This window comes from Nothobranchius furzeri, chromosome 2, assembly GCF_043380555.1.
Source record: "Nothobranchius furzeri strain GRZ-AD chromosome 2, NfurGRZ-RIMD1, whole genome shotgun sequence".
NCBI lineage: Eukaryota > Metazoa > Chordata > Actinopteri > Cyprinodontiformes > Nothobranchiidae > Nothobranchius > Nothobranchius furzeri.
This window is the reverse complement of record NC_091742.1, coordinates 89,005,857-89,029,006: the sequence shown is the minus strand read 5'-3', so window position 1 is coordinate 89,029,006 and position 23,150 is coordinate 89,005,857. Positions and strand designations below refer to the sequence as shown.

General features: G+C 42.3%; 2 protein-coding genes across 2 annotated transcripts; one reads left to right on the top strand and one right to left on the bottom strand.

The window, feature by feature from the left end:
- Positions 1–92: 92 nt before the first annotated feature.
- On the bottom strand, positions 93–8,684 carry LOC107376822 (gastrula zinc finger protein xFG20-1). Its single transcript, XM_015946119.3, has 4 exons — positions 8,611–8,684; positions 1,751–2,740; positions 877–1,599; positions 93–727 (listed from the first exon to the last, which is right to left on the bottom strand). The coding sequence occupies exons 1-4, from the start codon at positions 8,648–8,650 to the stop codon at positions 483–485; spliced, it is 1,998 nt and encodes a 665-aa protein (XP_015801605.3). The 5' UTR covers positions 8,651–8,684; the 3' UTR covers positions 93–482.
- Positions 8,685–12,281: 3,597 nt separating this feature from the next.
- Positions 12,282–22,681, top strand: LOC107376828 (gastrula zinc finger protein XlCGF57.1). Its single transcript, XM_015946129.3, has 3 exons — positions 12,282–12,476; positions 12,573–12,685; positions 20,241–22,681. Exons 2-3 carry the CDS (start codon positions 12,677–12,679, stop codon positions 21,831–21,833), a joined length of 1,602 nt encoding a protein of 533 aa, XP_015801615.2. The 5' UTR covers positions 12,282–12,476; positions 12,573–12,676; the 3' UTR covers positions 21,834–22,681.
- Positions 22,682–23,150: the final 469 nt, after the last annotated feature.

The following is a 23,150-nucleotide window of genomic DNA, read 5'->3' as shown; positions in this document are numbered from 1 at the left end:
AATTAGCACAGCTTTAATTACAATAAAAGCAAGTTATGTTCAAGTTAAAGGGAAGTCTGTGGTAGTGCACCCCCCCCCCCCCCCCATTCCCTTTTTACCTCTATTGTGTAATCTTTTTTTTTTTTAAAGGCCACGATTGCGCCAAATTACTGCCACAGTCTGACGAATTGTAAACCTAAGGTTCCCAGTTGACGTCTCAGCTTAGCAAAAAACTGGTGGCATTGTTTTATAAAAGAGGCTTCAGGTTGCTCCCTTTCTCCCCCTTTTGTCAAAGTGTAAGTCTGTCTGGATTCTCATGTGATGGGTTATATACCGGTATGCCTTTTGGCAAAATCTCTGTCCAGAGCTCACAACTACAATTCACATGGTCCTCTTCATCTCCATTAACTTGAGTCTCTGAAGATTTTGAAGTCTGTTCATAAGGGTTTAAATCTAGGTTCCTGCTAGTTTCTGCTCCTCCACCAGTTTCTACTGTCATCTGGTCAGCTGAGTTGCTCGTTTGGACATTTCTGTCTTGTTTTCAGGTGATGAAGCTGTGAGAGCAGAGGTTCATCTTCACTCTTTATACAAGCTGCAGTGAAAGGAAGCCTGGCAGCATCAGTCAGCTGCTCTCCCTCCATACTGATACTGACTTCCTTCTGCTCCTCCTTTATGTGGAGGTTTTCTGGGTCCTGCTGGTCCACACCACACCAAGGTTCATCTTTAACCAGCTTCACCAGTTGTTCAACTATAGGAAACACAGAAACAGAGTAGTACCTATCACTGCACAACACACTTTATATTTTATACCCAACAGAACAAAGCATGTGTCTTTTAGAACATTTTTAATGCTTGTTTTCAGTTTTGTTGTTTTAATTAAGTAAGAGAATCACTCACAGGTCACTGGGATGTTAGCAGCACGTGTTTGGCTAGTCCGGTTTCCTTGGGAGGTTTCGTCTTCTTTAGGTTCTCCTGAGACTTGGGTTGTCTTGTTTGTCTTCTTACCCATCTCTGCAGATGTGTTGCAAGGCTCTACTAGAATGTATACGGTGCGATTTGAAGGCTCCAACCAGAACTCTTCCAGTTTGCCGCCTACGACACCTTTAGTCAAACAGGAAGTCTGTGTGTATCGTCTTGATGCCAAGTCTCTGTCCACAGAGCTCACAGGTAAAAGGTCTCGGTCTGTGTGGACTCTCATGTGATGGGTTAAAAATACCTTTTTGCAAAATCTCTGTCCACAGAGCTCACAACCAAAATGCAAATAATTGTCATCTTCATCACATCCACTGAATTCAGTATCTGAAGATTTGAAAGTCCGTTTATGAGGGTTCAGATCTGAATTCATGCTAGTTTCTGCTGTCACCTGGTGAGCTGAGCTGCTCATTGGGACATCTCTGTGTTCTACTTGCTGCTGATGAAGCTGTGAGAACACAGGTTTCTCTTCGTCTTCACTCTTTATAGAAGCTGCAGTGAAAGGAAGCCTGGCAGCATCAGTCAGCTGCTCTCCCTCCATACTGATACTGACTTCCTTCTGCTCCTCCTTTATGTGGAGGTTTTCTGGGTGCTGCTGGTCCACACCACACCAAGGTTCATCTTTAACCAGCTTCACCAGTTGGTCATCTATAGGAAACACAGAAACAGACTAGTACCTATCACTGCACAGCACACTTTATATTTTATACCCAACAGAACAAAGCATGTGTCTTTTAGGACATTTTTTTAATGCTTGTTTTCAGTTTTGTTGTTTTAATTAAGTAAGAGAATCACTCACAGGTCACTGGGATGTTAGCAGCACGTGTTTGGCTAGTCCGGTTTCCTTGGGAGGTTTCGTCTTCTTTAGGTTCTCCTGAGACTTGGGTTGTCTTGTTAGTCTTCTTACCCATCTCTGCAGATGTGTTGCAAGGCTCTACTAGAATGTATACGGTGCGTTTTAAAGGCTCTAACCAGGACTCTTCCAGTTTGCCGCCTACGACACCTTTAGTCAAACAGGAAGTCTGTGTGTATCGTCTTGATGCCAAGTCTCTGTCCACAGAGCTCACAGGTAAAAGGTCTCGGTCTGTGTGGACTCTCATGTGACTGTTTAAATGTGACTTGTGACTAAATCTTTGTTTACATATCTTACAGGCTAAGGGGTTCTGTCCTATGTGGACTTCTTCATGTTTTTTTAAATTTCTCTTAGAAATAAAACTTTGATCACAGATATTACAAGCAAAATGCTTCTGTCTCATGTAGATTTTCATGTGATTGTTTAACTGCGACTTGTGACTAAATTGTTGTTCACATATCTTACAAATTAAGGGTTTCTGTCCTTCGTGGACTCTGATGTGATTATTCAAAGTTGATCCTTTCCCACGGTCGTCACAACTAGAAGTAGAAGCCCTGCCATCATTCCAGTCATTATCTTCATCTCCAGTTTCATGCTTACAGACTAACACCTTAGAGTTTAGATTCACATCATCATCTTCTTCATCATCTCCACTAACTTCAATATCTGAAGATTTGAATGTTTGCTCATTATGGTTCAGATCTTCTTTGTCTTCTATTTTATGCTGATGGAGAGATTTCTCTTCATCATCCTTACTCTTTATAGAAACAGCCGTACATGGAAGCCTGGCAGCATCAGTCTCCTTTAAATCCAGCTGCTTTCCCTCCAGACTGGTACTGACTTCCTTCTGTTCCTCCATTATGTGGAGGTTTTCTGGGTCCTGCTGGTCCACACCACACCAAGGTTCTCCTACAACCAGCTCCATCAGTTGTTCATCTATAGGAAACACAGAAACAGACTTGTACCAATCACTGTGCACAGCACAATTTTTATTTTATACCCAACAGATTAAAACATTTGCGTCTTTTAGAAAATACATTTTAATGCACGTTACTTTGTTTTTTTGCCTACATGTTGAACATGTTGTAGGGATCAAAGGAACAGCGCTAGACTGGTTTAAATCCTACCTGTCTGATAGATATCATTTTGTAAACGTCGTCGTCTTCCTCCGCTTATCTGGGTCCGGGTCGCGGGGGCAGCATCACAACTAGGAAGCTCCAGACCGTTCTCTCCTCGGCCTTCTCCACCAGCTCCTCCGGCAGGACCCCAAGGCGTTCCCGGACCAGATTGGAGATGTAACCTCTCCAACGTGTCCTGGGTCGACCGGGGGCCTCCTGCCGGCAGGACATGCCCGAAACACCTCCCCAGTGAGGCGTCCAGGAGGCATCCTGACCAGATGCCCAAACCACCTAAACTGGCTCCATTTGATCCGGAGGAGCAGCGGTTCTACTCCGAGTCCCTCCCGAATGTCCGAGCTCCTCACCCTATCTCTAAGGCTGAGCCCGGCCACCCTACGGAGGAAACTCATTTTGGCCGCTTGTATCCGCGATCTCGTTCTTTCGGTCATTACCCAAAGCTCATGACCATAGGTGAGGATTGGGACGTAGATCGACCGGTAAATCGAGAGCCTGGCTTTCTGGCTCAGCTCCCTCTTCACCACGACAGATCGGCTCAGCGTCCGCATCACTGCAGACGCCGAACCAATCCGCCTGTCGATCTCCCGATCCCTCCTACCCTCACTCGTGAACAAGACCCCGAGATACTTAAACTCCTCCACTTGAGGTAGGACCTCTCCCCCGACCCGGAGGTGGCAAGCCACCCTTTTCCAGTCGAGAACCATGGTCTCAGATTTGGAGGTGCTGATCCTCATCCCAGCCGCTTCACACTCGGCCGCAAACCTACCCAGCAAGAGCTGAAGGTCAGAGCTGGATGGAGCTAGGAGGACCACATCATCCGCAAAAAGCAGAGACAAGATTCTCCTGCCACCAAACTCGACACACTCCACACCACGGCTACGCCTAGAAATTCTGTCCATAAAGGTAATGAACAGAACCGGTGACAAAGAGCATCCCTGGTGGAGTCCAACCCTCACCAGGAACAGGTCCGACTTATGAGGACCAAACTCACGCTCCTCTGGTAAAGGGACTGAATGGCCCTTAACAGAAAGCCACCCACCCCATATTCCTGGAGCGTCCCCCACAGAGTGCCCCTGGAGACACGGTCATAAGCCTTCTCCAAATCCACAAAACACATGTGGATTAGTTGGGCAAACTCCCATAACCCTCCATCACCCTTGCAAGGGTATGGAGCTGGTCCACAGTTCCACAGCCAGGAAGAATTTTGTAAACGTACATGACAAATCTTCTTCATACTCCAGGATTACTTGTGGAGTACCACAGAGTTCAGTGCTTGGACCAATTATTTTACTATATATATGCATCCAATTGGTAAAATCTGTTGCTAAACACTTAAAAATTCTCCCTCTCCTGATAATAACATTTGACTTTTTTCGACATTGAATGTGCTTCTACTAGTTTACCCGTTTAATTAAAGTTTCGCTAGGATAATTACAATAAAGTTTATCTCTCACCAAATGAAATATTTACTAAGAAATCACAATGTAACCATAGACATACTACTCTGTGTGTGTGTGTGTGTGTGTGTGCGTGCGTGCGTGTGTGTGTGTGTGTGTTTTCTGTCTTCTCCATCCCCAGTGAGTCACTGCTTATACTGAGCCAGGAACCTCTGGAGGTTTCTTCCTGTTAAAAGGGAGTTTTCCTCTCCACTGTTGCTAAATGCTTGCTTAGTATGAGGATAGCTGTAAAGACTCTGACAGTAGTCAGTGACTTGATGCCACTGACACACATGGATGTGTTAGGTTCCTTAAAAAGGAAACTTTTTTCTGATTGGCTTGATGAACTGACCTGTATTGGAATGTTTACTATGTGAAGTGCCTTGAGACGACCCTTGTTGTAATTTGGCGCTATATAAATAAACGAATTGAAATTGAAGTGTGTGTGTGTGTGTGTGTGTGTGTGTGTGTGTGTGTGTGTGTGTGTGTGTGTGTGTGTGTGTGTGTGTGTGTGTGTGTGTGTGTGTGTGTGTGTGTGAGGGGTAAATGTATAGACTTGTTGAAATATGTTTACTTAGTGTTCTGAGTGTGATAAGTCTAGATCAGTCTTAAGCAAAAAGTAACATGTGGTGGTCATCAAATCAGCAGGTGAGGAGCACATCCAAAAGTCTTGGACAGTTCTGGAGAGGAACCAACTAATGTTACAGGAGTTAAACTCAAGTTCAGTTAAATTATAGATATTTTACTTCTGTTACCAGAACACATTTTGTGAAAGTCAGATGATCATCTGGTTCACAGAAAGAAATATAAATGTTTGTATATCGTTCATAATTAAAGGTCAACATTACTCCTTTATTTATTACAATTGCAGTAGTCTCCAGTAAGATTGAAAGCCTTCTAATTCATACTCAGGAGAAAAAAAGTTCTGGTGTAACCTTTTGTCTTTGGGCGCAGAGTGTGTGGCAGAACATGGCAGGATTTTGAGTCTTATTTCTTGTTATTTGGACATCTTGCCTCTGATTGGCTAACAGCAACACAACTCACTGACTGTTTTGCAACACTGATGTTTTATCTCCACAAATAACACAAGCCTGGAGGAGTTCTGCTGTGTGATGGAGTTGCTAATGCTAATGGTTAGCTTCTACTAGCTGAGACATTCTCTGCCCTTTCCTGGACGCTAAATCAACAACACATTTCTCTTTCACAAGTCAAGATGGGTAAACCCATGAATGAGAATGGTGTGTTCGATTTACTTCGGAAGTCAGAACTGGGAATGACGTCACACCCGATTTAACCACGTTCTGGTTTACCATATTTGTAAAGGTTGGGATTTCAATTTGGCGACGCCCCCAAAAACTGCTGTTTTGTTGGTCCACAACAAACATAGACAACTAAAAAACACATATAAAGCTAATCTTCAAAACGTATTTGAAGAGAGAAGTTTTAATTGGCAAGTGCTACATGTAACACTGATTTTAAGTGCGCTCTTACGTGTCTTGTAAATAAACACATTTTAACTGGGGCTCGGCAGTATATTAACATTTTTAAAATGTAATTTCAAACAAGATAACTTCATATCAATGTAACTAGTCAAGCCGTTAGCATTAGCCGCTAATGCTAACGCTGCCATGCTCTGTCTCCAAGCCAGGGGTCTCCAACCTTTTTGGCCCGTGAGCTCCTTTTACACAACGACAGTACAGAACAGCTACCGCTACCGCAATACGATTTTTTCACATTGATACTTTCCTTGTGTGGATATGCTTACTATGTATAAAAATGCTAGGCGTACTATATTTACATGTACTGCATTCACTTGTTGACTTCTTTGTTTTTAAATACATCAATATTATAAAAAAAGTACAAGGAAAAAGTGACATTCCGAAAACCAAACTAAACAAAACATTTTGTGTTTTTATCAGACTTTCAGATGCCTCTGATAGGATCACCCATGGCAAACAGGTCCTAGGTGAGGGATCAGACAAAGAGGAGCCCAAAGACTAATATAAATATAAATGGAAACCGTGTTCCCTCGCCGGGACGTGGGTCACCAGGGCCCCCCACTGGAGCCAGGCCCAGAGGTGGGGCACGTTGGAGAGTGCCTGGTGGCTGGGCTTTCACCCATGCAGCCCGGCCGGGCACAACCCGAAGAGGAAACTTGGGTCCCCCTTCCCATGGGCTCACCAATTGTGGGAGGGGCCAAAGGTGTCGGGTGCAGTGTGTGACGGGGGTAGTCAAGGGCGGGGACCTTGGCGGTCTGATCCTCGGCTAAAGAAGCTGTCTCTTGGCACATGGAATATTACCTCTCTGGTGGGGAAGGAGCCTGAGTTGGTGTGTGAGGTTTAGAGGTTCTGACTAGATATAGTCTGACTCACCTCAACGCGTGGCTCTGGCTCCGGAACTAGTTTCCTTGAGAGAGGCTGAACTTTCAAAACCTCTGGAGTTGCTCCCACTGAGAGGCGTCAAGCAGGGGTGGGTATACTAGTTGCCCCCCCATCTTGGTGCCTGTATGTGGGGGTTTACCCCAGTGAATGAGAGGGTAGCCTCCCTCCGTCTACGTGTGGCCTTTCCAGTAGACCCTCACAATATGTTTGGGCCTGCCAGGTCTGTCCAGCATCCTCCCTCACCATTGAAGCCAACTCGCCACCAGGTGGTGGTGAGTTGACAGCTCCACATGTTGACAGCTATTTGAGTGGAGCATGCAAAATGGTTTCCTTGGTAAGTGTTGCTGGTTTTATTAATTATTTTTCAAATAATTTTATTAATGTTCAAATAGCAAAACAATAAGTTCACACTCAGAAAATTGACACAGAATTTCTGATTCAGCAGAGGCAACAACAGCCTGAATGAGCATAAAGTAAGATCAAAACTTAAGATAACGTTTTCATTTTATTAAAATACTTTTTTTTAAGATTATAGATTGTATAAAATTAATACTGTGATAATTTAGGCTGCGTGTTTATAGTTTGTTTTTGCGCCTTTAAACACGCTTCAGTCCATTCAAATTAATCTATTCTTGAATGTCTTTCCACCATCATGTGATTAATTTGTCAACATTTATAAATGTTGTAAGCTATTGTATTTAGCAGAAAATATTTTTAATTAAATGTGTTGATTAAATATAAACAGAGCAAATAAGAGACACATATTTGCTCTGTTTACATAGTTTAATAACACCTAGTGGTTATTTACTGGTACGGCCTTAACAATGGCACTCCCAATCAATATGATGAGGATAATTAATTAGCATTTAATACAGCTGTGTAATGACGTATAAATTATTAATATCAAAAAATAGTCTGATAGAATGTTTTACATACAACACATGACTTATTTTGGCATACAAACAACCAATTTGTAACCAAAAACTAGGCTATGTAAAATGTGAATGAACTGCTATTAGTAACTTTGGTAAGTTTCAGATTTCAATTCATTAAATAACATCGATGGGGGGGGGGGGGGGGGGGCAAAAATGCAGCCTGCCTAGTGTAGTCCATTTATTTAATCCGGCTCTGGATATGATGTTTCACAAGGTGCTGCTAGAGTTATGTGAAATCTTACTTCTGATTTTACTTCATAAAACAATAATAATCAACTTCTCCTCCATGTTTGCTCGGAGATGTCCGGAGCATCCTGCCCGCTCATTGGTCAGTGAATGAAACCTCCGTTGATTGGTCCTCGCCCAAGCGACAGCGATGAAAAGTTGAAAATGTTTCAACATTCGGAGATCGCGTCGCTGGGTCGCACGTGCACGAGTACAAACTTTCACACGCACGTTTTTCGCGTTTCGCTTGGTAGGAGAGAGACCCGCGATTATCGCTTTGTCGCGCATGTCCCATTGAAAATGAATGGAGGAGAGGCGATGTCGCCTCCCGTGTGTCGAGCCCATTTTACCGTCTCAAATGGCAGCTCCCGTCATTTTTATATAGCTATAGTTTTTAACAGTCTTGGTGTGTGATGCTGCTGCTGCACTGCAACTTCGATAAAGTCGATAAAGTGCATCTATCTATCTATCTATCTATCTATCTATCGATCTACCCCCACCACATTCTGTGGCTGTGGTGGAGGGGAAAAACCACCTTTCTAGTAAACACGACTCTGTTCTAGACTTGTGAACATGCATTCAGTTTAAACTTCTTAGCTGTGTCTCAATCTCAGACTAACTGCTTTTATTATACTCACAGGTTTCTATTAACTAAAATAAGCAGTTAAATCCAACCAGAAAAACTTAACAAACCTTCGTTCACGCAGCTGGGCGCTAATATAGAGCAGCGCATGCGCAGTGCTATTGTCTTCTTGGTTGTTTTGTTTGGTTGGCAAACAGCTTTAGGGGCATTACCGCCACCTACCGATCTGGAGGGTGTACTGTCACACCTCTGTTACCTGGTGAAAACACCTTTGAGGGGCTGAAGTGTCAATATTTTCCCGTTATAAACATTTAAGTGAACAGTTGAAAAAAATGACAACAGATTTGTTTAATTTCTCTCTTGAAGTATGCAGCCTATCTGTAGTTAAGAAAACACATTAGCGCTCAGTTCAAAATTGTGTGTGTATGTGTGTGTGAGTGATTGTGAAAGAAAGACATAAAACTGTCTTTAATATATCCAAAGAGTTCACCAGCAGATCTTTTATATTGCACCTCTCAAAAAAATGTCACGAGGTGCTTCACAAAATCAAAAAAATTAAAATGTAAAAAATATGTAGAATTTTTTTAAATATATTTTCTAAATAACAAAAAAAATATGTGATTAAATAAATAGGGAAATGGGATATAGGCAGAAAGAGCCTAAGGAAATAAGGAAAGGGTGGTGACGAATGTCACACAAAGCCCACCTGAACAGGTGAATTTTCAGCTGTTTTTTAAAGGAGACCACTGAGTCCACTGACCTCAGGATCAGGGGGAGAGAGTTCCAGAGTCTGGGGGCCAGTGGCGACTGGCAATCATGAGAAATGGGAGATTTCCCTGTTGCCTGGCAGTTAATCTGGCCCACTCAGCGATTGCCGACAGTTATGACGTGCATGATATCTTAATAAACAGCCCGTCTTGCAGCTGAATAGGGCATCTGCTCTCCTGGTGTTCACACACCAGACCAAACTGGGCCTAAGACACCCCCTCCTCTTACTGCAAAATAAATAATTCCCGCCACTCCCTCGGCGAACGTTCCGTCGCCTAGCAACCGTGGAACCGCTGAGCAGAAGGGAGAAGGAACTTTAAACGATGGAGCTCGAAGTTTTATTTAGCTTTTAATCATTTCCTTGACTGTTGGAGAGCTAATTCAGAGAAAATACTTTCGGCAAGCTGAGCAAAGATGTGATAATAGTTTTTAATACTTTCTAAGAGTCTTAATTTGACCAAAACCGATTTATCACCTTTTAAGACGCTTCAAGGCCCAGCGGCTACCCTGTAATATTAAACAATTCACATTTGTAAACAAAAATAAAATTCAAGAGTTTAATATAGAACTGATTTTATTTATATATTTATTTTATATGTACATGTTTAATTTTTATTAACCATTTTTTCTAGCAGAGTAAAAAGCTGTCAAAGTTCTCCCTTCTCTCCTGTGCCCTCTGCTGCTCTGCCTCCCTCTGCAGCCTCATGTCCTCCCTGATCAGCTCCAGAAGCTGGTCATCGCTGTCATCTTCCCCTGGATGCCCATTTTCTCCAGAATAGTCTTAACAAACATGTAAGAAAAAAAACAGGAAGAGAAAAGAGGACAGCAGGTTATTCCTTTCATGTTTTCGCAGAAAAAACTGAACTCAAACGACAGTTTTTAAAATGTCTATGTCAAATTTTGACTTTTGGAGAGTAAAAAATCGCTCAGAAGTTACATGCAGTACCAAAGTCTACCAGAGAGGGCGCAGCTGCGTAGTGCAGCCTGCATGCAGCCTGCTGGAGTCTTGCCTTGCCCTGTGCTTCTCTGGGGGTCATGACCCATGGCTGATTCTTTACCGTCTGTTACTTTAGTGTCCTTCATAAAAACCAAAGCTGGTAAAGTTGGGAGCTTGGATAGCTACGCATTGACAGAGACGTTTCAGACTCCTCCGTCTCCCGGAGATTGTTGCAAAACAATTTCCCGCCAGGACAACAGAGGGCGTAGCACTGTTCTGTAGTATCCTGTCGTGTATCCGGTCCATGATAGTGCATTTACTACTGTGTTTTAATAAACTTTTTAACATGGACAGTTTTGCCCCTCTTTCTCCTCCACCTCTGCATGCGCTCGCCACCTCTAATCCCATGTTTACCGTCATTGGTGTTAGTAACGGGGTGTGCCAGGGTAGCTACTGTCACCTGCTCTGTTCAACCTCTACATGGATGATTTGTCAGATCGACTCAAGAACTGTAAACCTGGATGTGTGATTGACAAAGATCTGATTAATCATTTCACGTATGCCGATGACTTGGCTCTAAGCAGCTGCTGAACACGTGCTCTGATTATGGGCTGAAGTGTGATGTGCAATTTATTGTAAAGAAGACCGTTGTGCAGATTTTCTGGACCAAAGGAGATAAATATATATTTTTTTCGACTTCTACTTGGTTGATAAGTGTCTGTGACGAAACTAAAAACATTACGGTCACATCATCACAGATCAGTGATGATGGCATTTATCGGCTATGTATTTGTATGCCCAGGCCAATATTTTGGTCAGGAAATTTCACCTTTTTAGAACCTTCTGCACACCTCTGTGTACCGCACCTTTGTGGCCTAAGTACAAGAAAGCCAGCTTGTAGAAGCATAGAGTAGAGTATAATGGTGCATTAGGGTCTCTGCTCAGTAAGTCTATGTTCAGTACTTTTATTTTGTAATGCTCATGTACGGACCTTCTAAGCTCTAATGAGAAATTTGATGTACAGGTTTATCCTGCAGTTGAAGGGCTCTGAGAACAGACTTGTCTGGATGCTGGTGGATCCCAGTTGTAGTGCAGTGCATTGCCAGTCATCCATGCGGAGTCGCTGGCATGCAAGTTGTGAGAATGTAGAGCAGCCAGAAGGTCTTCAAGGTGAAAGAAGAAGAGGCAAACTGCAGCACAGGGACATTCGTCCTTGGGAGCCAAAATGCTTCTCAGGTGTATATTTCATTGCTTTCCTTTTACAGATAAAAATAAATACATAAATAAAATAAACCTCACCAAGCCTCCACCTGGCTTCCTTTAAATACCCCAGAAAATCACACCGGCAAGCAATCAGCCCCAATCATCAGTGCTCCAACATTAAATCCAAAAGGAAGTTAACATCCACATAAATGTACCTAAGTGTTAACATATACAAAAGACAAAACTGTTTCTACAATACAAGAAACATTTTCACACTAAGACCAAAGAAACAAATCCCACTTCCTTTGGTTTGTCCAAATGAAGCAGCCAATCAGATCCATGGAGGTAGTACTGGGTGGCCCCTCCCTTCACAACCTGCTCTAGATACAAAGCAAACATGAAATCCCAAGTGGTAACTACATCCACACCAGTGCAATATTCACAGTCTGGTTAAAATATCCCCCATCACAGTGCCAGCAGGCTACAGAAACAAATTACAGGGGCGAATGGGAAATCATCCATACCACTTCATCACACAAGTGTTTTATGTTTGTTGTTCATTGAGTCTGCTAATGAAGTTGTCGATGATGATATAATACGTTTTGTTCACATTATAGAATTAATTTCATCAGCCTGATTGCACTCATTACCTTGTGGTTAAGTAAATCTTAAATTGCACAGCAGTGTTGTCATAGACATAAATCCTAAATACCAACCAGACACTGTAGCTGAGGTTGTTCTGGAAAAGGAGCAAAGTTACAAACATTTACAACAATTTTTAAAATTACAATTTTAAAGCCATAAAATTATAAAATACCCAGTTAGGGGGAAAATGTGCAGTTTGACACTTTGACCGGTAGGTGGAGGTAATGCAAGTAAAGATGTTTGCAACCGCAATAAAACCACGAAGCAGAAGGAAGCTCCTGCAGAAGCTAGCAGCGCTGTAAACCATCACCAAGCTGTGGAAACTTTCTTCTCCTCCTCAACAACTTGGTGGAGTTCTTTCCAGAACCGGAGTAGATATTCTGCGGTCTTCGTGACAATCGGAGCTCCAGAATCAGGTTGTGGGTGAGAAAAGCTTTTCTCTAGACTTCCTGCCCTCTGGATCTGCTGCTGTTCCTTTGGCCTCTCTGAGAAACGCGCTCGTTTTGCTGCTTTCATCAGATTGAAGAGGTTCCCTCTATCAGACTCGCTCATCTGAGCTGGTCATGATGCAGGATCGGTACTTCTGAAGGGAAAACCAAGAGGATCTGGCTGCAAACAACAAGATGACGGAAGTAGGTACAGCCACGGGCGGAAGTGTAGTTTTCTCCTACAAATCTTTATTTAGATTTTATTTCTTCTTCCATCTGAACGAGAGAACGTTTAAAAATTTTCATTTTGAAAATGTTCCAGTGACCATAACAAGTAGAACACATTTTAAAACCTACATTTAAATATTTAACTAGAACAGAAACTTCCTTAATAATTTTATCCATCCATCCAACAGATAAATATGGTTATGAATGGTCAGCTCAAATGTTTGCTACACCTAAATGCATTCTGTCAAACAAACGGAGGCATGGTGATTTATAACAAATTAAATAGAACTCTTCACCCATTTGGCCCCTACAATGCGGAGTAGGACCTGGCTGCAGACATCAGCTTTTTATTTATTTATTTATTTTGCCTGAATATGCTTTATTGACAAAGCACATAATACAATTACAAAGAAATAACAAGCACAATGTGAGGGGGTTTCTATGGGAAAACAAAACACTCTAACAAAGAATCAGATGATATTGAACAGGGAACATACGTTTATGGTTTTGACAGCTTTCAAATTTTGAGAATGTTGTATGGTTTTTATATATTGTCTGGTTTCATTTAAAAAGCACTGAAAGGATGGTTTTGCATTAGAAAATTTCGACTTATGTATATGAAATTTAGCTAATAATATCAATAAATTAATCAAATAAAATTTGTTCGCCCTGTGCTTGGGGTACTGAAAGAAACCAAACAATATTTCCTCATAACAAAGAGAGAACTCAGAAAAGATTAAGGAAACAACAAAAACCCCAAATTCTTGCCAGAAAAGATTTGTGTATGAGCATGACCAAAATAAATGAGAAATATCTTCCTCCACACAGTTACAAAATGTACAGTTAACATCAATGTCCTTTTTATAACGTATAAGAAAAGATCTGGTTGGGTAAAAACGATGAATAACTTTAAAAGATATTTCCTTTACTTTGTTATTTAATAGAAATTTTGACGGTAAGGTCCAAATCTTCTCCCATTCCAGGTCCTGGTATAAGTTATTCCAGTAGGCGACAGCCGTTGGCACACAAGTTCTCTTTTTGAAACAGAGTTCGTGTTTCACGGTTGTTTTTCCTCTTTATAGCGGGGAAACACACCTGACCAACATAAGTAACAGTAGGATCCAGCGGTAAGGGGGTCAAATCATTAACAACATGATCTCTAAACAACATTAAGACCCCAGCAGGGATAGCATCAAACACTATGGCATATTCCTTTGGTGGAACAGGAAGACCATATGTATTCATGAATTCTGAGTAAGAGAGTAAACCTCCAACAGGATTTATAAGTTGTGCAACACTATAGCCCCATTCCCATCTGTACCGGGTCGGCCCGGGCCGGGTAGCGTAGGTTGTTTACATATCTGGGTGGCCTGGAATTTTCCCGGGCCAACCAAGGCTCATTCTCAGCCCTCTTCCCGAGGGGTACTGCTTCAGGCCGACCAGGGCCAACACACCCACTGCTGACAGCAAATTCACACCTTCCATTAGAGCAAGCCTCTGATTGGTGGGTAGAATCAGCCCACATGGGCTTAAGACAAGGATGTGTGGAATCAACCGGGCCAGGCTGGGGCCGACTGGGGCTACCCGGCCCGGGCCGACCCGGTGCAGATGGGAATGGCCCATATGAATCCCATTATCAAACCAGTTACTTAAAAACACAGACTTATGTTTGTATAAAATGTCTCTATTGTTCCAAATATAGTATCTATGTGGAGAAAAGTTGTGTTTATAGATCAATGACCAGGAAAAAAGCATTTGTTTATGAAAGTTGGATAGTTTTAAAGGGATTTTATCGATATTGTAATTACAAAGCAAAAGGAAGTTAAGACCACCAATATTTGAAAAAATATAATTGGGAATAAAGTTCTAAATTGAGGTTGGGTTCCAGAAAAAGTGTTTAATCCAGTTTATTTTAAACACATTATTTAATGAGGAGAAATCCAGAAAGTTTACTCCACCATGTTGGTATGAGTTGGATAAAACTGATCTTTTAATGTAATGAATTCTATTCTTCCATATGAAGTTTTAAAGGTCTGTCAATATCTGCCAGGGTTTCTTTATTTACATCAAGAGACAAAGCAGCATAAGTTAGACGGGATAAGCCCTCTGCTTTTGTCAGTAAAACTCTCCCTTTAATGGATAAATCCCGCTGCAGCCAAGCATTCAGCTTACGCTGTGTTTTGTCCAAAATTGGAGTGAAATTAAGGGAGCACCTGGTGGATCGATTTTTATTAATGATGATACCAAGGTAATTGACAGACTCTTTCACTGGGATGCCAGCGATAGATAAGGGCAAGCAGTTCACATTTGCCAATGTTTAGGTGGAGTCCTGAAGCTAAAGAAAAGGCATTAATTGTGTTAATAGCCGTTTGCACCTGTGAAGCATTTTTTAAAAAGAGAGTGGTATCATCAGCAAGTTGACTAATGAATATTTCTTTATCCGCAATTGTTATACCTTTCAGAGGACGTGCGTTTAATATAATCAAAAAGGAGTTGGGCACAGATGAGAAATAAGTATGGGGAGATGGGGCAGCCTTGCCTGATACCGCGGTTCAAGTTAAACCTAGGTGACGTACCTGTTTGTAGTTTGATGGAACAATTAGCATTTTTGTACATTGTTTTAACTGCATTCTGAAAATAAGAACCAAAGCCAAATTTGTCCAAAGCCTGAAAAATAAAACCATGTTCAATCGTATCAAACGCTTTGCAAAAATCTATGAATAAATTCAAATTCAATTCAAAAGTACTTTATTAATCCCAGAGGGAAATTGATTGCTGTAGTAGCTCAGAATAATAATAATAATCAAGTCATCAAAGAGTTATTGTAAATTACGATGGCTGTTGGCAGGAAGGATCTCCAGTAGCGGTCAGTGTTGCAGCCAAACTGAAGAAGCCTCTGACTGAAGACACTCTTCCGTTGTCGGACAGTCTTGTGAAGAGAATGCTCAGGGTTGTCCATCATTTTCTTGGTTCTCTGGAGAATCCTTCTTTGCATCATCTCCTCCAGCGGTTCCGAAACTGCCGAAACTCTGGCTGAGTCCTTGAAAGGGCTTGGAGTTCCTCCATCTTGTTGGCCAGTGATCTCACATTGCCCAATATGATCGATGGAAGAGATGGTTTGAATTTCCTCTTTCTCTGTCTCCGTTTTGCTCCCGCTCTGCACCCACGCTTCTTGCATGGTCATTTGGGATTTGTGGCTTCAGTTGAGGTATTATTTCTGCCTTTCCAATGTTAATCAGCTGCTCCCGATTGTAAACCAGCTTGTTGCCATGGTTACGCATCATAACAAATGCTCAAAAAGTGAAAAAAGCTAAAAAAAATTGCTGTAAAAATCCTCCAAGCTTCACAGCACCAGAAACAGAAAAGTAAAGTGTCCAAAAAATACAGTTTTTCTTGAGAAACTAGAAGAAAAAATGCCCAAGAAAAGGCAAAACTTGCATATAGTCAACACAGCTACTCCAACATGCAGCCACCCAGAGCAGCGCAGTTCCGGGGAAAAAAAAAAAAAAAAAAAAAAAAAAGATAAAGATAAGATAAAGCTATCATCCTCACACAAATCTGCATAATCAATTAGGTCAAGGACAAGTCTAATGTTGTTGGATATGTGTCTGTTGGCCATAAAGCCAGACTGAGTTTCATCAATAATATCATTCAAAACAGTTTTCAGTCTTTTGGCAAAAATCTGGGCTAGGATCTTATAATCATTATTAAGGAGGCAAATTGGCTTCCAATTATCAATATAAATGGGATCTTTCTTTGGCTTCGGGATTAGGGTTAACAGACCTTGTGATAAAGTGTGTGTGTGTGTGGGGGAAGAGATTGATTTATAAGACCTTAGATGGCTTATCGGAGTCAAATCTTTCTCAACACAGGTTTTGAGAAGGCTCCTTTGCGTTGTTTTCGATGTCAGAAGTTTGGGCATGTGGCTAATGTGTGTGTGGCGGTCAGGAGATGCAGGAGGTGTGGGGGCGATCGTGTGGGGAGGAATTGTGCTGCGCGAATTGTGGTGGGGGGCATCAGGCTGCTTTTAGGGGATGTGAGTTCTATCGACAGGCCGTAGCAGTGGAATCTTATCGGTCTGAGAATCGGGTGTCCTACGCTGAGGCGGTGCGTCGGATGAGCAGGGGTGGTGGCGAGGGTGTTGTGGGAGCTGGTCCACGATGCGCGGCTCGGTCTGCTGGGGAAAGGATCGCCGAGATGAGGGAGGCTGTGATTATGGGAGATAAGAAGCGGTTTCTGGCCTTTTTGGATGAGGCGATGGGGAGGGTGAAGATGCAGGCGAACAATAAGTCGGACAAGGCTAGGGAGGTGACTAGCAGCTGAATTCCTGCTGGGATTTGAAGGTGTGAATCCCAGGGAGGCTTGGGAAGCCTCCTGTACGCCGAGTCTGGGGGGTAGGAGGGGTCGTGAATTAGTTTTGAAAATGATGGGGGGATGGATCTAGTTGAGGGTGAGAGTGGAGGGGAGGGCTAATCGTTTATGGTATTTCGTGTCCTGCAGTGGAATGCTAGAAGTCTAGTAGCCAATGGGCAGGAGTTTAAGAAAGCCCTGGAGGACATGAAAGGGGAACTGGATGTGATTTGTGTCCAGTAGATGTGGCTGAAACCGTCCTTGGATTTTAAGCTGTATGGTTATGTGCAGGGTCCGAAATTAAATTTTTTACTCACCGGCCAAGTTGGCCGGTAGATGATGAAAATCTACCGGCCAAGCATATGTTTTACCGGCCAAAATTCTAAATGATTTAGATCTACCTAAAGCATGTAATTCTATATTATGTTGATTCCAAACAGAGTGACAAAATAATTAAAACGTCAATTGATAAGGAAAACAACTCTTTTGTCATTTTTACTATTTATTTATTTTTAGAGATGTTTTTATGAACTCTTTCATTGAAATCTAGTCAGACTCCTTGTTTTCTCGGTCCATGAAGTCTGGCCTCCTGCTTCTGACACCGTCTTTGTGCCAAAGCATTACAGCCTCATTTGGGTCCTAGTCCTTGATCTCTGGAGAACACAGCTGCACCATGAGAATATCTGAAAGTGTGTCAGGGCTGGGGTTGTCACGGTAACCGGTGTAGCAGTAAACCCCGGTAAAAAAGTTGACAATAATAATAACTGTCTTGTTTTAAAAAATATATATTATCTCGGTGGATTACCGTGGCTGCGGTGTAGGCGCGGTGACCCTTACCAGCCACCGTATCATCTGAAGTTGCCGGCGGCACATGCGCACTTTGTTGTTTACGACCAAAACTTTCTTTAAGCTAAAGCTGAAATAATGGTCAGAGGAGACGGCAGCACTCGGGACATTTATTATCCCTCAAAGAAGACAAAGTCAGAAGTACGGGCATCTTTTGGATATTTGAAGAATGCCGAGGGACAGTTGATAGAAGACGACTATCCTGTTTGCAGCACGTGCAGAAAAGGTGTCTGTGAAAGGCAGCAACGCTACGTGGCCATCATAATGTAGCCATTGTCTCACGACTCCGCCACCTCCAGTTCGCCACTTTTCACAAAATCTTCTGGTTGCCACTGGTCCTGGTGGTTTTTCTTCCAGTTCAACGAGTTTTCTTTTAGAAGGCTGGCTGACTCCAGTTAAAAACCGCCACATTTCACCGCTAGTTTTAACACAAAGCTAACGGCTAACTTGATAAACTGATTGAATGGGATAGGTGGAAATGACGTTGGATGTGGCGCTCACGTTTCGCGTACGTTTGTGTACGTTGCATGCAGGCGGGAGGAGTATCAGAAATCCATAGAAGATGACTGATAAACATAACTAATTTGGTGCAAACATTTACTCGCTATGTGGCAGATAGAGCTCAAAAATTTACTCGCCAAATGGAGCAATTTACTCGCAAGTGGCGAGTGTTAATTTCGGACCCTGGTTATGTGTGTGAAAGGTGGGATAGGATGGGTCTGTCGGGTGGGGGTTGTGCCACATTTCTCAGGGAGGGGCTGCAATATCGCCGGAAATCGGTAAACACGGTTCTTGAGTGCGTGGTTGTTGAGGTGTGGACTGATCGCTGGGTGGTACAGGCGGTGAGTTTTTACAACTCGGGTGGAGATTTAGATGGCCAAGCTCTTAGGGGTCGGATATCCGGAGGTGACCCAGTTCCTTTTGTTTATCTTTCTGAATTAAGACAGGCTCCCTTAAGCTTGGTTTATGCTTGACGCATTTACTTTCCGCTTGGTGATGCGGCTCGCGGATGCGCTTCACAACTCGCAGCGTTTATGGTTCGTGCGGCTCGTCTCTGCGGTGAGCCAATATTCTCCCAAACTGTAGGGGGCAGCATGGAGCTCTATGGCATGCATCCAACACTACACCATAGTAGAAGTAGAAATTACTGTTTACAACATGGCATTCCAGCATTTTTTAACAGCGTCCTCATCTTTTCCGACAGTGCGAGCTATTTCTCTCCAAGAATTATTAACAACATGTTGATCACGGTGATCTCTGAGAGCTGAAGCATACAAATGTCTGTATTTACGAACCTCTGCCATACTAGTTCTTGCCAGTCCGCCATGTTTTTCCGCGTCCGACCGTCCGTGGGGTTAGAAAATTTCCTAGGTGCGCGGTGCGGAAAGTTTGGGCCGTGCGGAGGCGTGGTGGAGGGGCGGGGTTGTTAAAATGACACAACTTTTCCGCGTGGAGCCGTGCGGACCTCGCGGACACGTCAAGCATAAACCAAACTTAAGTTGTTTCCCTGTGTAAACTCGTCCTTCTGTTGGTTTGCACTTATACTAGAGGTCCTCTTGTTCCTTGTTTCATTTAAAACTTTGTGTAATAAACCCTTTTGACTCTTACGACAAGTGCAAGGGTTGGGCCCTTTAAACACAAGGGGTGTTATGCCCTGACCACACAGATTCTTCTACGGTGATGAAACGATGACTACTAATCAGATGTCGGCACGTTGCATATATGACATCAACACAGAATATCCTCTGCCCCAGTGTTGCTTCTGCTTACCACACGGCAAGGTTTATGGTGGTTATTTCCTTCTGAAGGAAGGGATTCAAATGTTGCTAAACTTACAGCCTATTTTCTTCTGCTCTTCTTCGTGTCCGGTTCAATGACGTCATTTTGGAGATGTGCGTTTGTAGTCTTAAAATAACTTTTTTCACATTTTCTTGGCATCAAAATGTCATTAAAATTCACAAACATGTGAATTCCATGGCATAAAACAAACAGTATTAGAAAATAGCTTTCATAGCACCATTGCCTTGCCTTCATTTTTCGATCTTCCGGGGACCCATGGTCCAGAAGCAGATGGGTGTGATTTAGGCTCCACGTTTGGTTTAAAAATGGCAATGATGTTGTTACACTCTCTATCACCCAATGGGGCTTCTACGTATTCATGTCGATGGGAGTAAACAAACTGTGCCTTTTAAAATCTCTAGACATATCCAGTGTAGATTGGGAGTCCGTTCTGATCCCAACAACTTAAAGCAATAATACAACTCTTAAATGTGTAAAAAAAAAAAATATGGCAGTCCTTAAGTCACATCATGTGTTTCCTACAACTGTTCAACAGATGGCGCTGGTTAAAGAAGAAGCTCCTGAAGAACCGATTGCTGGCATGGATCAGCAAGACCCAGAACATCTTCACATAAAGGAGGAACAGGAGGAACTCTCGACCGGTCTGGAAGGAGAGCTGCTCCAAATGAAAGAGGAGAATGATGTGGCAAGGGTTCCACTTACTACAGTTTCTATAAAGAGTGAAGATGCTGAAGAGAAACCTCTATTTTCACAGCTTAAACAGGAGGGAATAAAAGATGGAAATGTCCCAACCAGCAGCTCAGCTGACCAGATGACAGTACAAACTTGTGGTGGAGCAGAAACTTGCAGGAGCCCAGATCTGAACTCATGTGAACACACAGATACGTCAGAGACTGAAGTTAGTGGAGAGGATGAAGATGATGAGGATGTGAGCCTAGACTCCGAAAAGTCAGGCTTCTGGCCTGAAAGAGACGATGATTGGAAGAAGAGCAGGTCTTCTGACACAAATGTTAAAACAGCCAACAAATCCTTTAGCTGCCCTGAGTGTGGTGAACAATTTCTCTGCAAGTGGTCCCTCCAGACACATGTGACAGAGATGGGTCATTCAGCAGTAATGTCTTCAGGCTGTTTGGTTAATCAGAAATGTGATGGACAGAAGCAACATGTAAACTTATGCAGGAAAGTAAAACAAAAACTACAGTTATTTAGTTGTGATGACTGTGGAAAAATATTTAGGCGAAAATCAAATTTAAATACACACATGAGAGTCCACACAGGACAGAGACCTTTTGCTTGTGAGCTGTGTGGACAAAGGTTTAGCCATAAGACAACTTTAAACAGTCACATAAGAGTCCACACAGGGCAGAAGCCCTTTGCTTGTGAGCTCTGTGGAAAAAAATTTAGGCAAAAGGCAAATGTAGACCGACACATGGGTGTCCACAAAGAACAGAAGCCTTTTGCTTGTGAGCTGTGTAAACAAAGATTTAGCCAAAAGACATCTTTAAACATTCACATGACAGTCCACACAGGACAGAAGCCCTTTTCTTGTGAGCTTTGTGGACAAAGATTTGGCCATAAGACGTCTCTAAACAATCACTTGAGAGTCCATACAGGACAGAAGCCTTTTGTTTGTGAGCACTGTGGACAAAGATTTAGCCAAAAGGCAAGTTTTAACAGACATATGACTGTCCACACAGGACAGAAGCCTTTTGTTTGTGAACTCTGTGGACAAAGATTTACCCGAAAGACCGCTTTAATCATACACACGAGACTCCACACAGGACAGAAGCCTTTTGCTTGTGAGCACTGTGGACAAAGATTTACCCAAAAGACAACTTTAAGCATACACATGAGACTCCACACAGGACAAAAGCCTTTTGCTTGTGAGCTCTGCAGTCAAAGATTTAGCCAAAAGGCAAGTTTTAAAAGGCACATGATTGTCCACACAGGACAGAAGCCATTTGCCTGTGAGCTCTGTAGACAAAGATTTAGCCAAAAGGCAAGTTTTAACAGACACATGGGACTGCACACAGGACATAAGCCTTTTTCCTGCGAGCTATGTGAGCAAAAATTTAGCCAAAAGACAAATTTAAAAGTACACATGAGAGTCCACACAGGACACAATTAAGTATTTTAACTACAATAGTACTAAAACATCCTAGATATCAGTCTTGTACTCCTGGTGATAGTAGTTTTTCCTAGATAGGGCTGCATCCTACCCACGGACGACTTCTTTCTGGCTTGCGAGCCATATATTATGTTCTCCAAGCTGTAAATGTTTGATTAAATCCTGTTTCTATCAAGAGATGGTGCAGTAGCATAAACAGTGCCTCGCTCATGAGCTGCAGCCTGAAGTGCTGCCCTGAGGTTTTATCTTTGAAGAGTTGAAGTTAATTTTAGCATGGCATGTATACTCTGCTGTTAAATGGTTTGTGCATACACTTGCTTGTCTTTTACCACTGGTTTGTACTTGGTGAGTTGCATGAATATAATTACTGGTCTCTTCAGTTGTTTATCCCAGTGATTCCCAAACAAGGGCATGCATACTCTATGTGAGCACATCACTTGGTGTATAAGGGAACATTTGATATTTAATTTCCCAAATGATTGTTATCAGTCATTTAACAGGATCTGCTCTGCCCTGGAAAAAAAAATATTGGGATAGGGTGTGTGGTGCTTAAACCCAAATGTATAATGCATGATATGAATGTATATGGTTGTTATGATTTACATTCAGCTGAACAAAAAGAAGATGTAAGATACCTCCAACTTTGTTTTGATATTGTCAACAAATAGACAGTAAAGCATCATTTTACCTGCAGTTATTCAATGTTGAAGCAACTCTTAACTTATATGAGCAAAAGAAAACATGAAAACTGATTAAATTAATCAGGACTCTGTAAAGCAAAAACAAATGTTATGTCTATTGTTGCATTTTTGAGTTCAAACTATTCATAAATTTGTGTCTTCATCACATTTCGCTTGTATTTTATTGAAAATTTTCTCATCTTGATTGCTTAAGCAAAGATGCCTAGACTTTCCTCTCCCCATCCATTTGGGCAAGCTCCTCTGGGGGTGATCCTAAGGCATTCCCAGCCAGTACAGTTAAAGCCCAGACAGTTTCCTCACTACCACCATGTAAGTACCATTACTTTACCAGTAAAACTCATGGAACTCAGTAGCAAAACATACAAAGGTCATTTCATGAAGTCAAAAGTGCAAATTCTGTCTTACCTGCTGGTTTTTGGTCATAATAATTCATGTTATAGTTCAAAAAAACTACGTCACCTAATCACGTGGGTCCACCATGGTGGACGGCAAAAGCATGTAAACAGTGAGCGACACGAGTACTAAACAAAGGGAAAAGTAGAGCCTGAAATTGTTTTTGCGATCAAAACAAAAACAAAACTCCTCCAGGCAGCATTCCTTCAACTAGTTCATGCCC